At 39.2% G+C, this 14,100-nt stretch overlaps 1 protein-coding gene across 1 annotated transcript in view; it reads left to right on the forward strand.

Annotated features, from left to right (window-relative positions):
* Nucleotides 1–2,436: 2,436 nt before the first annotated feature.
* The window catches only part of LOC308369060 (cytosolic phospholipase A2 gamma-like), a gene marked incomplete at both ends in the record, with an annotated part of 28,723 nt that continues 17,059 nt past the window's right edge, over nt 2,437–14,100 (forward strand). The window contains 4 exons of the mRNA XM_080843393.1: nt 2,437–2,499; nt 2,732–2,874; nt 3,287–3,488; nt 10,159–10,283. Of these exons, the coding sequence (XP_080699519.1) occupies nt 2,437–2,499; nt 2,732–2,874; nt 3,287–3,488; nt 10,159–10,283 (533 nt within the window). The remainder of the gene's footprint in view (nt 2,500–2,731; nt 2,875–3,286; nt 3,489–10,158; nt 10,284–14,100) is intronic.

Here is a 14,100-nt window from a genome sequence, read left to right on the forward strand (position 1 = left end):
TTGACCACACCCAATAAGTAACAGGAATCAATCTCTAACTGACAGTCTGCAGCAGCTGAGTTAACTCTGACTCGGCACAGCCGGCCTACCTGCTGCTAACCTTTGAACCCTCTCTCAGGGTATCCTAACTCCTTACTCACCCTCCTCTTTCACAAAGCCCTCAGGTCATCCATCCATTTCACACACCCATCTAGACATCCATCCATATCCATACTGTATATGTTTGTGCAGCTGGCTTAGTCCATGATGATGAAGGACCCTCTCCATCAGTCACATCACACTTCCAGTCCAGACTACAGTATGCTGTATACTTTTTACTTCCAATTCCATACAAGTCTGGGGGATGCTCTGAATGTTATGAACTCTTAGCAAAGCTCCTGTCTTTAGTTAAAGCTAGATCCTTTCGAGGCCAGAAGCTCATCAGCTGGTGTGCCACACTGTAGGCAAGACTTAATACTATTTAGAAGTACCCAGCTTCACATCGCACTGGACCAAATTTGGACAGAATGTTATCAAATGCATTCGACTCTGAAGCGGAAAAACGAAATGAACAGACAATAGCAAATTACCCTTGAAGCAGGTCCCTTCCAATGTTGTCATTTACCAAAGAACTTCGAGGTTAAATGAGAAGTGGGTAAACAGGTTTGTGGTTTCCTTTGGAGTGGGAGAACTCTTCAATGTCATGGTTGGAGATTGTGAAAGATGAAGGTGAGGAGTTTGTGAAAGTGTACTGTTTTCCTTGTCACACACTGTAAAACGGATTCGGAAGAAAATCAGCTTGGTACCCGGACTAAACTGTCAAATGTACTTGAAAAGAAACAGAAATTCACAAATGTTAATACACTTAAACACAAGTTACTTTTATAACAATAACGAAAACAACTGAACGCACTAAAGCATTAACCCGAGGTCTACGGCCATTAAGATGGAGCAACAGGAAACCATCCCCAATGAAGCGTGCCTAGACCCTATTCACAAAGTGAACGGGGGTCTGATTGTGCAAGGCTAGCAAAGAAAATCACACCTTTGTTTTGCAATGCAAATGGCCACTGCCGTATCACAATATGGCGAAAATGGTATACCGTGTATTGGGCAAAGGTTGTAGACTAAAGCTGTGCAATGCTTTATTTGACTTTTGGAAAGATTTTGAGATAGCAGTGTTGATAGCTAAGAGGGAACGAAGGATAGATAGATAGATTAACAGAGAGAGACATGAGGACCTGATACAAAGAGATTAAGCAATTTAGATTAAGACTGAGTTTGTTATTGTTTAAATAAACATATACTAGAGCTGGAAAGTCATATTAGATGACTTACTCTACTGTGCAAATGTTTTAGCCATTTTTCTCAACACAGTTATTTGTTATTTCATGCATTAATGTGCCATTAAAAATCGGCCTATCACATTCAGAATCTTTCGCATTCAAAATTCTTTTTTTCCCCCTTACTGTACTGAATCATAAACTGGCCATAATATGTCATCAGAGATAAAGGAAACATGTTGTCATTTACCAAAGAACTTTGAGGTTTAGTGAGAAGTGGGAGAACAGGTTTGTGGTTTCCTTTGGAGTGTGAGAACTTTTCAATGTCATGGTTAAAGATTGCGAAATATGATGGTGAGGTGTTTGTGAAAGTGTACTGTTTTCCTTGTCACACACTGTAAAACGGATTCGGAAGAAAATCAGCTTGGTACCCGGACTAGATATGCGTCATAAACTGTCAAATGTACTTGAAAAGAAACAGATATTCACAACTGTTAATACATTTAAACACAAGTTACTTTTATAACAATAACGAAAACAACTGAACGCACTAAAGCAAAGACAATATGACAACAACAACAAAACAGACACATAAAAAAAAATATCTACTGTACATTCTGAACATATTTTTAAAGGAACAATACGTATCACTGAAAAAATGTGTTTAAAAATTGAGAAGCCAGTATCTAAATGTAGCATGTTTCCCTTATCTCTGATGACATATTATGGCCAGTTTATGATTCAGTACAGTAAGGGGAAAAAAAAGAATGTTTGAGATTCTGAATGTGATAGGCCTATTTTTAATGGCACATTAATGCATGAAATAACAAATAACTGTGTCAAAAAAAGTTGAAAAACATTTGCACAGTAGAGTTTGTCATCTAATATGACTTTCCATCCCTCTGTCTATATACAGTATATGTTTATTATAAACAATAACAAACTCAGTCTTAATCTAAATTGCTTAATCTCTTTGTATCATGTCCTCATGTCTCTCTCTGTTAATCTATCTATCTATCCTTCTTTACCTCCTAGCTATCAACACTGCTATCTCAAAATCTTTCCAAAAGTCAAATAAAGCATTGCACAGCCTTAGTCTACACATTGAAACTCTAACCTCCACAACTTTTTCTCTCTAAGACAAGACCTCTGTGAGGGTGAGAAACAGTTCACTATGGCAAGACAGAAGATTGTGCAGAAAGCTCTGGAGGAACTTGGCATTCACGTTCCTAATGTGGTGAGCAGCTCTGCAAGAAGTTTGCATTCATCAATGTTTATATAGATTCTTCAGGGTCTTAAAGTCCTGAGAATATTGTTATTTTCTCTTGGTGGCCTTTACAAGTGAAATGGCATTTCTTCTGTCACAATTACTATATTTTATACCAATCATAATAAGGTCATTTAGAGAGAATAACACAAATATATTGTTTATGAATTCTTTTCCAATATTGTTTGGGTTTTTTTCTCAGAAAAACCTCCCTCGTGTGGCACTGTTGGGTTCCGGTGGTGGACAAAGAGCCCACATCAGCTTCCTAGGTGTTATGAAGCAGTTGTCTGAGGAAAAACTCCTGGATGGCTCCTTCTATGTGGCTGGGGTGTCTGGAGCCACATGGTCAGTATCTGTTTATGGTTATGGCATTTTGCAGAGGCTTTCGTCCAAAGGGTCAAACAAGAAACACATTTTTTTCAATTACAAGCCATTAAAGCATAAAACATTATTACAACATAATAGGCGACACAACATGAAATTTAAACGTAATATCATATTATAGTTAAGCTGATCATTACTATACTTACTACAACAACAACAACAGCAACCTCTGGCAACCTTATTGTAATATTGGTCTCTGTGATAATCAGGTTTCTCTGACCTGTTACCTGTAGTGGTTCTTAATGGACTAATCCGGTTCCCCTATAATTGGTTGCAGTTACACAGTTTGCTTCCAGAACCCAAGTGTTCACAGCGGCTGCTTTACCATGAATCTCATGTTCTCACACAGGATGTACTGTAATTTATTTCACAGGTGTATGTCCTCACTGTACCAAAACTCCACATGGTCAGAGAACACAGCGGAGGCTACAAAAAAAGCACTGTTGAACATGACGGAGGGGACAGGGCCGTCCTTTTCCGAGGGCGTGCAGTGGCTCAGGGGGAGAGATGATGATGGGAATCTTTCCCTCTCCGATGCCTGGGGTGTGATTACCTGCAGAATAAAGGGTGAAACTGTGAGTATAAAAATACTACAAATGTTTTCAACACAGTAAAAAATAAAACCTTATTGACAGCAATTCAGCAATTAACAGCAATAAGGCTACCATTTTCCCTCTTTGTCTTATGTCTACTGTCCTTTGCCCTTTAATCTTCAATCGAATGGGCTGTTGTCATGGGTGATCCTCTCAGCCCTACCAAAACTATCAAACCATACAGATAAAGGAAAAGTCTCGACCACCGTACTCCCAAATGTAAAGAGGGTATTCAGCTTGATCCAATTCAGCAAGATGCCACTTAAAGCTACACAGTGTTTCCTTAAAACATTCGAAAATGTACTAGAAATAGCAACAGAACTTTGAATAAATAACCATGTTGACGTAACTCCTATGCTCTGTGTAGACCTGACGTGCAAAAGTTAGCATGCTAACCAGTTAACCCCAGCCCGGCCTCTCTTACAATACCACCTTGTTCCTCAAGACTAAAAAATATATGGTAAGGTAGTTAGACTGTTAATTCGTGGAGATTTCTTTTTAACTACAGAGCCTCTATTCATTTTCAGAGTGCTGGACTGAATTTACAAATGGACCAAGGTGTGGCAATCATAGCTCAATAGCTCAATAGCAAACCCATCGGTTAACATCATGGTTAAAAATTGCTAAAAATGGCTCAAATTGAGAATTAGTGGCAGGGTCGTGCACAGGAGTGGGCTAAGGTTGCTTGGGCAACTGCCCGTTTGCCCTCCTCAACTGAAGTTGCCCCTCCGAAGGAAATATATATATTTGCGATCAGGGGACGGGGGCGTGGCAGCAACGGTTAGTGAGAGTTTAAAATGATATTGGCAAAATTTGCGATCAGATGACGGGGGCGTGGCAGCGGGGGTTACTGAGAGTTTAAAATGATATGGGCAAAATTTGCGATGAGATGACAGGGGCGTGGCAGCGGCTGTGATACAAAAATTATTTCTTGCCCCTTTTTTCCAGGGCAGAGCAACTGAAAAAAATTCCTGTGCATGTCCCTGATTAGTGGGTCTATTTGCTTTGACAAAGTTAATACAATATGTAATATGAATTCATGTTGATGGAGACACTAAAAGGGGACGTCCCTCGGATGTAAACATCCCTGATTGGTCCCCCACAATGTTCTCTAGCGGACGTTACCAAGACATTGTTGATGTTCGTAGCAAGTCTACATTTGGTCCTTCTGCGAAGTTCAGAATGAGCCGTAAATCAGACTTTTAAGAAATGGTCCCTGTCGGTAGACGAAGCGTAGACGACTAGACGATGGTCATTCACTTTTTCGCTGATGCAGTCTTCAGCCAACAACTTCTTAGCCAAACCAGAGATTTATTTTTAATAAATAAGCTCTAGCCAAACCTCTCTGTTTACTTCTTTGAAAGGAGAGTAATCAGCCTGAACACTGACAGCTAGTCAGTCTTACACATTGCCCCTTTAAATCACATTATACTTTATGACCATATTTGATAAGAGATGCGATTAAACCAATTGTAGAAGTTGTGTATCTGTAGAATATATGTGTGCCTGTGCAGAAAAGTACAGATGACAATAAAATCTTGAAATATCTGTTAGAAGAGTCAATGAAGGTACCTAAAGGTCATTCAGTAGTATTTCACATTTGGCTCTTAAACATGTCCTGTTATTATATGCATGGCAGTAGTTTATGAGCTCAATAGGGAAATGGAAGTTTATGAAGACAAGTTCTGATGTTCAAAGATCATTATAACACAGGTAGATGGAATTATAACACGGGTAGATGGAATCCACCATTCTGAGAGTTAGTTCCGGGGTGTGCTATATTCTACGGTATAGTAACTGTACGACCTGTTTTCATCTACCTGAGCGTTCCATATCATTACGCACTCAAAAGGAAATATCTATCCAAGATGGCGGCGTGTTGTGGCTAATGTAGTGGGGAATGTTTCATGTGAATTAAGCTATCTACACGACTTTTTATATGTCTAAATTGACTCGGTTAGTTGTTTCTGTGCTACGCGAATGTTGCAGAGTATTGAAAGTCTTTACTGAAAGTCTCGAATATTATTTGTAGTTGACTTTTAGCGCTTAGACCAAAAACCCATTTGAAACACACGTAGCTTTTGTGCTAGGTCTAACAGACGTTAAGTTCCCAATGCTATTTGTCTGTTGCATAGCAACAGCCACACAAAGGGGGACTATTTTCTCTTGGCTACTGAAATGCGATACACAACGTTTGGTGTCTACAACTTTTTTTGTGCTGAAAGGCAGCTTACTGTTTACTTTAATTGTACTTAATATTTATAAAGTCGCTGGCAACCGTGTTATAAAAGCAATAAGGTACTCGAGTCAGTACGGTATCGTCAATAATGTACTTGTTCGAGGGCTGCGCGTCGGGCCTAACAACTCCCTCGAACAAGTACATTATTGACGATACCGTACTGCCTCTCGAACCTTATTGCTTAAATATAACATGATCTATTATAATTCTGTATCCATCAGTTGGAGACAAGGCCTTTGACAGATGACAAAGATAAACATGGAGCCAATCCGTACCCTCTCTTCAGCACCATTGAAAGGCATTACTTTGATTGCAAAAAAACTAAAGGTAAAACACCATAATGCACACACATAATATCGGATATCTGGCACAACAATACTTGCTGGTTTTTACAGCTTCCTTAAGTTTTTACATTTTGCCGATCCCAAACTAGAAGGTACAACACCATAATGCACACACACACTGTAATATCAGCTATCCAGGACAACAATTTTTACAACTTAATATTAGATATCCGACGCAACAAGTTTTTATGTTTTTGGCAGAAACTGTAAAATAACAAACATTCATTTTAAACATGGCTCAGGAGGATTGATCAGGAGATCAATCACAGAAAATGACAGAAATGTGTGAATCTCTATTCAAGAAAAATAACATGAAACATATAAAGACTGAGGTTGCACACTGATTATCATTATTAGATGGGCAGACTGAAACAACACCTGATACAACATCAACTCAAAGTGAACTTGAGCTTTGAGCATCATGTACACTGTCTACTGATACTGTCACCAGCACATTTGTATGAAACATAAAACAGGGATTCACTTTGTAGTTCTTTGCTCCAGCCTTTACAGTTTCTTAACTGCAAAACTCTTCTGTATTAGATTTGTGGTTTGAGTTCAGTCCCCATGAGTCTGGATTCCTACAGCGCGGGGCTTATGTGGATACATCACTGATGAACAAGAACTTTGATGGAGGATATGTGAAACCTCCCCAGAAGAAGCAAGTGGACATGGTTCAACTGCAAGGTTTTTGTTACCACACCCTAACACAGGATAGGTGCTAGTAAAAATGGGGAGGCAACTGTTGTTCTAATGTAGAGCTATTGGCTGGGCCACACACTTTAGAGTGGGGAGCTCTTACAGCTAAACTTTAGCCTCTGCTTATCACTGGTAAAGACTGCAGTTTGGTAGTATCAACAAACTGCAACCCCCTATGACATCAGAAACTGTAAACATAACCTTTCTTGAAGAGGAAATGGTAATTGCTTATAGTTAAATGCCTACCTCAAAATAATGGTTTGTGGCAAGATATAGTAAATGTTTTAACCAGCCCTGAGTTTGGGCTTTTCTTTAAGATGCGACTAAAGATAAGTTACTTTGCTAGATGATGAGTACCGGTAGATTAAACTCACATGAGTCTTATTACTGATGTAACTAGAATAGGGCTAGGACCAGTATCTTCTTTGCCTTCTTGTCTGTTCAGCATTTCTGTATGATCATGCTAAACAGTAATTTGGCATTCAGAATGTCTCAGCTAGGGTAATATGCATGTTACAAGCAAAGACATGTTTTTTCTGATTTGAATAACATCCTTATGGCCAGCAATTACTAGATAGAAGATTGTCTTGGCCTCTGAGCCTTTGCTTGATCTGCTTGAGTTTGCTGATGGATTTATGCTTAACACCCAAGTAATATTTGGTAAATTAGTTTTGCTGTGCATTACTGGTGATGCAAACAAAATTGAATATGAACTGCCAATCTGAATAAGAGTCATTTGTATCCCCTAGGGAAACATCCCCTTAGACAGGCACGTGCACAGATAGACCTCTAGTGGTGTTCAAGCACCTGCCCTGTATGAGAAAAGTGCCCCTTCTGCTGGAGCCCATTTTTTTTTCATTCATCAATATTTCAGAATCAAAATAACTCTCTCTGTCATAAATTCCGCCAGAATGCTTTTGATATCTGACGGGGCATTTATTTGAGTTCTTGTGAACATTTCGCCCGACATGCCCCACTGCCCCCTCCATCCTCCTCCTAGTGCTCATGCAGAGTTGAGCGCCAGGCCAAAACTTCTTCTCTGACCCGCAGCATCAGACAAACAAGTAATGACGGTGTTTGTGCAATCCCCTGACGTTGTTTGGTGATATATAACCACAACATTAGCGCCGCTGAAAACATTACGTTGCAACTGGGCCGACGTTTTCTAAAAAATAAAAAATAAAAACCTCACGAATCCGCAATTTCAAATCCTTGTCCACAGGCAGGCAGGCAGGCAGATAATCTTAAAACAGTTTAACTGTTCTACAAATTAGACAAGTTCACTAGTTTTGTTTAATTAAACGTAATTATTGAAATGAAAGGTAGGTCTTAAGTTGAGCTACATGACAGTCTGGTGAGGTATATTGTGGTATATTATTAGTGTAATGCTGCTTAGCTTCAATTCTGTCAGAAAACAGTTAAATAAATGTGTGTACTGTGTTGTCAGCTTTATAGAGATTATGTAAGTCACACTTGGTTTTTATGCACAACATTGATTTATCTCATTTACAAAATTTGCAGCATAATGCCAAGAAAAAAATAGACTCCAAAAGCAGAAGGACACAGAAGCAAGCAGCTCAGGGTAGCAGCACCCTTTAATCTTGGATCAGGCCATCAATTAGTAAAACAAATGCGGGAGAAAATATCCTACTGTGTTTTTTATATACAGTACTGTGCAAAAGTTTTAGGCAGGTGTGAAAAAATGCTGTAAACTAAGAATGCTTTCAAAAATGGAAGTGTTAACAGTTTATTTTCATCAATTCTTCATAAATTAACAAAATGCAGTGAAGGAACAGAAGAAAATTCTAAATTAAATCAAAATTTGGTGTGACCACCCTTTGCCTTCAAAATAGCATCAATTTTCCAGATTCACTTGCGCACAGTTTTTGAAGGAACTCGGCTGGTAAATTGTTCCAAACATCTTGGAGAACTAACCACAGATCTTCTGTGGATGTAGGCTTCCTAAAATTCTGCTGTCTCTTCATGTAAACCCAGACAGACTCGATGATGTAGAGATCAGGGCTCTGTGGGGGTCATACCATCACTTGCAGGACTTTCTGTTCTTCTTTAAGCTGAAGATAGTTGTTAATGACATTGGCTGTATGTTTGGGGTTATGTTCCTGCTGCAGAATACATTTGGTGCCAATCATACGCCTCCCTGATGGTATTGCATGATGGATTAGTATCTGCCTGTATTTCTCAGCATTGAAGACTCCATTCATCCTGACCAAATTTCCAACTCCACTTGCAGAAATGCAGCCCCAAACTGGAAAGGAACCTCTACCATGCTTCACTGTTGCCTGCAGACTCTCATTATTGTAACTCTCTCCAGCCCTTCGGCGAACAAACTGTCTTCTTCTACAGCCAAATATTTCTAATTTTGACTCATCAGTCCAGAGCACCTTCTGCCATGTTTCTGCACCCCAGTTTCTATGTTTTCGTGCTTAGTTCAGTCACTTGGCCTTGTTTCCTTGTCGGGGTAGAGCTTTTTGGCTGCAACTCTTCCATGAAGACCACTTCTGGCCAGACTTCCCCGGACAGTAAATGTCTGTACCTGGGTACCACTGGTTTCTGCCAGTTCTGAGCTGATGCCACTGCTTGAAATCTTCCGATTTCGAAGGTAAATAAACTTGATGGGTTTTTCATCAGCTGCATTAAGTTTCCTTGGCTGACCACTGCGTCTACGATCCTCAACGTCTTCTTCAAAAGAGCTTGAACTGCACATTTTGAAACCCCTGTCTGCTTTGAAATCTTTGTCTGGGAGAGACCCTGCTGATGCAGTATAACTACGTTGTGTCTTGTTGCTGTGCTCAGTCTTACCATGTAAATGGATACAAAATAAACATTTATTGTTTACATTTTTCAAAGCATTCTTAGTTCATAGCATTTTTTCACACCTGCCTAAAACTTTTGCACAGTACTGTAGATCTCATCATATCCTTTGATTTCAGTGGAGGAGACCCTTTTGAGGTGAAAGCACCAAGTCGTATGCAATTTTGCATTTTTAATCAAATAATTAGTTAGTTAGTCAATAGATGCAGTAATCACAGTCATTTTGTCATGATTTAATTAAATCAGAATTCCATGTTGTGAATCTGTGACATAATGGAATAAATGCAGCTCTTGCACAAACAAGTAGGAATCACTCAAAACGACATTACATTTAGGATAAGGACAACTCAATACCATAAAGAAGCCTGTTATAACAGTCTACTGTCACCCTATTTGCATGTTTACTACACATTTAAAATAATTACACAATAGATGTTTAATTCTCTGAGTCAACCTTGATTTGATACAATACTTTACCTGCCATGTTACTGTAGTAACGCAACATGTACTACTGTGTGCTGTGGTGTCCCATATTCAGACTCTGAAGGTGGCCACTGAGTATGCAGCCGCCACAGGCAATCCCTTCCCCAAAGTGGACTTTACGAAACTGGACCCTAATCAGCCAAGGTCCTACTATGTCTTTGAGGAAAGGGCAAACCGACTGTAATTCACATTCCCCTCTTCAACATGGATAACTGCAAAGGTAAGTGACTTTCTGTGTGTAACTGAGGAATAAACACAAATCAGTTCAAAGCTATAGTCACACTGTATCAACTCCAAATCACACACAAATCACCTATCCAAAAAGGTTCTTTCCGACAGCAACATTTGGTTTGTTTGTCCTTTTATAGTATGTACTGTAACTGGTCACAAAGTAACTATATTAAAACAAATAAAGAATTATGCCTGCCAATCAGGGCCTCGTTTCCCGAACGCGCACTTAGCCTAAAAAGGACTTGAAATCGTTCGTAAGAGGAATCCTACGTTGCAGACCGGTTTCCCGACGCGGCACTTAGCTTAAGTTTATCTTTCGTTGAGAAGAATTCTACGTGTGGTCAGGACCAGTAGTAACTTCACACTTAGGATGCAACATTGGCTTATAATTAATTTAAAAATAACGACAGTCTTGTTTCGTGCTCTACACAGTTGTATACATATATATTTGCAACCATGTTCTTCATTGAAACTTTTTTTAAATCGCTAGTTTCATAGCTCATACAGTCACGCATGACGTACGCTTCAACCACCTCGACACCTTATCCAGGGGCGTCGTTCGGCGTTACTATCCCCGCCCCGAATTCAGTGCACATTGCACGTTCGATGCACACATAGGGTAGCTAATTTCACAGCAATTAACGTAAACAGGTTAACCTGACGTAAACAGCTCTTAAGATATACTTAAGAACTCGTGCACGTTGCGCTCGTGCACCTGACTTTAAGTTGATGGTTGGGAAACACTTGTAAATAGAAAGTGTTACTGAGTCTACTATGTCGCGAAAATCCACGTAGAACGTTAAGATACGTCGTTATCGGGAAACGAGGCCCAGTTGGGTTACTGAATTGTTGTGGTCTTAATTAAATTAATATACTTGGCTCTGTTACGTTGTGACTGAGTATAACATACTGTCAGACTACAAACATTCTACACTTCAACTGGGTGTAATCAACACATTGACCATAAACAAATAACAATGATGTCACTTACATGTGTAGCGCTCGCTAGCTCCCCTGCATACATGAGAGTGCTGCCCAAGATATTTAATTATTTTGAAACATCCCTTTGTTAGAATATAAAAGGCTTAAATTCGATGAACTTGAGATATGTAATGGTTAATGAGTACAGTGTACAGTGACTGAACACATAACAATGCAATGTTGTAATTTACACTGCCACCCTTAGTGTTGGAAATACAAAAAATACACAAGCTGGTGTGAGCGTATAGCCTAATTGTCCATCCCTACACTTCTCTTTCTCTATACCAACATTTTCTGTTCCTCTTCTCTCTTCTATGCACTCATCTCCAACACAGGGATTTCTGCAAATGCTACATTTGTTTGTATACACTTCCTCTTGGCCTACCTCATGCTTTCCTCTTAGCTTCCTCACCATGGCTTCCACATTCCGGTTCGTTGTGCACCCATTTTCCTTATACTGTCATTCCTCCCTGTCTCAACCTACAGATCAAGAAACCATTGAAAAGGAAAGGGAGGAATACAAAACCTTCCAAAGGGCCTATAAAGACAAAGCAAAGATTGATCACTTGGCACATCTGGCAGGACTAAATGTGAGCATGAACAGAACTCACATCCTGGAAGAGATAAGAAAAGCTGTGCAGCAACGCAGTGGCCTCTGAAAATGCTCACAACTGCCACTAAGGGGTTAAACACTTATGCTCAAAACATGCTTTTACTAAATGTAATCATGCCAGGCACATTGCTTATGAGAGAGAAATAATCAAACGCATTTACAACTACATTGTTAACGCTGGCCTTTAACAAATATAACAAATACTCATTTACAAATACACTGTTTTTTTTCCCAAAAAATCTTCTAGTATAAAATCATAGAAAAGTAAATAGGTCTTAGTAGGAACCAAACACCTACAATTTTGGGTTAAGGAAATGTAATCACAGTATTTCTATTTTTATTTGATTTTACACAATATGTGCTGGTTGTATTTATCAGATTTAGTAATTTCCCAATAATCACATTGCTTTCTAATAAAACAATATCCTGATAATTTTGCCGATCTGAATTATTATTTATTTTTTTGTGACCTCACCCAATAATTAACAAAACAAACTCTAACTGACAGTCTGAAGCAGCTGAGTTAACTCTGACTCGGCACAGCTGGCCGACCTGCTGCTAACCTTTGACCCCTCTCTGGGTATCCTAACTCCTTACTCACCCTCCTCTTTCACAAAGCCCACAGGTCATCCATCCATCTCACACACCCATCTAGCCATCCATCCATGTGCTACACTGTATCACACAGCATGATCACCGTCATGTATATGGTCAGCTGGCTTAGTCCATGATGATAAAGGACCCTCTCCATTAGTCACATGACACTTCCAATCCAGCCTACAGCACGATGCCATCATCTCTCTTCTGTCCTCCTTCTGCTGAATGTTAAAAGTGCTAGAGAACAAGTGTGTGTGTGTGTGTGTGTGTGTGTGTGTATTGGGGGTGGGGAGTGAGGTTATATACGATATACATTAACAGGGTACCCGCGAGGTCTTAAAAACTTGAAAAAGTCTTAAATTTAGTATTTATAATTTAAGGCCTTGAAAAGGTATTATATTTTGTCAACCGGTCTTAAATTTCGTCAACAGGTCTTAAATTTCGTTCATCAAGTCCACATTTGTTTATTGTTCGTTGTGAAAACGAATCTTAGTACACCCAAACGTCGCATCCAAAATACCATGCAACCTGTATGACTCTGAACTGGCTGAGATGCTGACACGATATAAAGGATAAAACTAGCTAACGTTAACTATTCACCAGCTGCGCTAGCTAGCTAGACAGCTATCACTGCCCTGTCAGGGACAGGGTAATGCTAGTTAATAAGCGTCTGCTATCACAGGCAACAGTGGAGCGGGGCTTTTGGGTGATTAAAGAAATTGAAACGTCTTTAAGAACACACTGTTGTACAGGGATGCAACAACAGTTTCAGCGACTCCCGTTTTTTTCACGGCAGTTTGGGTGACTTGATTATAATTTCATCAACACTAATTCTGAATTGACTCCACCAAACATCAAATCAGCAGCGATTATTTCCCAAACCCTCGAAAGCTGTTGCAATTGAGATTTTAACTTACTTTCTGTTTGAAGATAAGGTAGCATAGTGTTGAAGAATGGGTTAGTTTAAATTGGACAACTTTAAATTCATATATGAGATTGAACAACATAAACCCCTATACAGATCAAATAAATTAACAAGGATAGCAAAACCGATTGAAAACGGCAGAAAGGCGTGCATGACAGGACGTCAGATCAGTGACAGAGGCAGTTTTTTCCCCATTATATGTGAAGGCTGAGATATTCATAACACTTTATTCAGTCTTACTGGTGGTCCTTTTGTAATACCAACAGGTGCACTTCGTTGTTGCTATGTACTGTTCTCACTACGTGTTTAGCATTACATCGCATAACTATGTTTCTTGATAACAGCTGTTGCCATTTCCACGAGAGGAACATTTGAATTATGTCAAAGTAAAAGTCCAATACTAAACGGTGTTTGTTTCCATAACAACAATACAAGTAATATACATTTAACAGCCTATTTTGCTACATTTTTGCTACATCTTTTATTTGGCATGTTGGTGAGGTTATTATTTTAGAGGACCATTTCTCAATGGTTTTGTTATTTAATGAATGTTTGTTTATTAATAACTTATTTTTAACAAATAACTCAATTATAATTACAAAGAGGGAAATTCGCAACTCTATCACAACTTCCACTTGCTTCCGCAATTT

The sequence above is a fragment of the Sprattus sprattus genome, assembly GCF_963457725.1.
Source record: "Sprattus sprattus genome assembly, chromosome: 1".
NCBI lineage: Eukaryota > Metazoa > Chordata > Actinopteri > Clupeiformes > Clupeidae > Sprattus > Sprattus sprattus.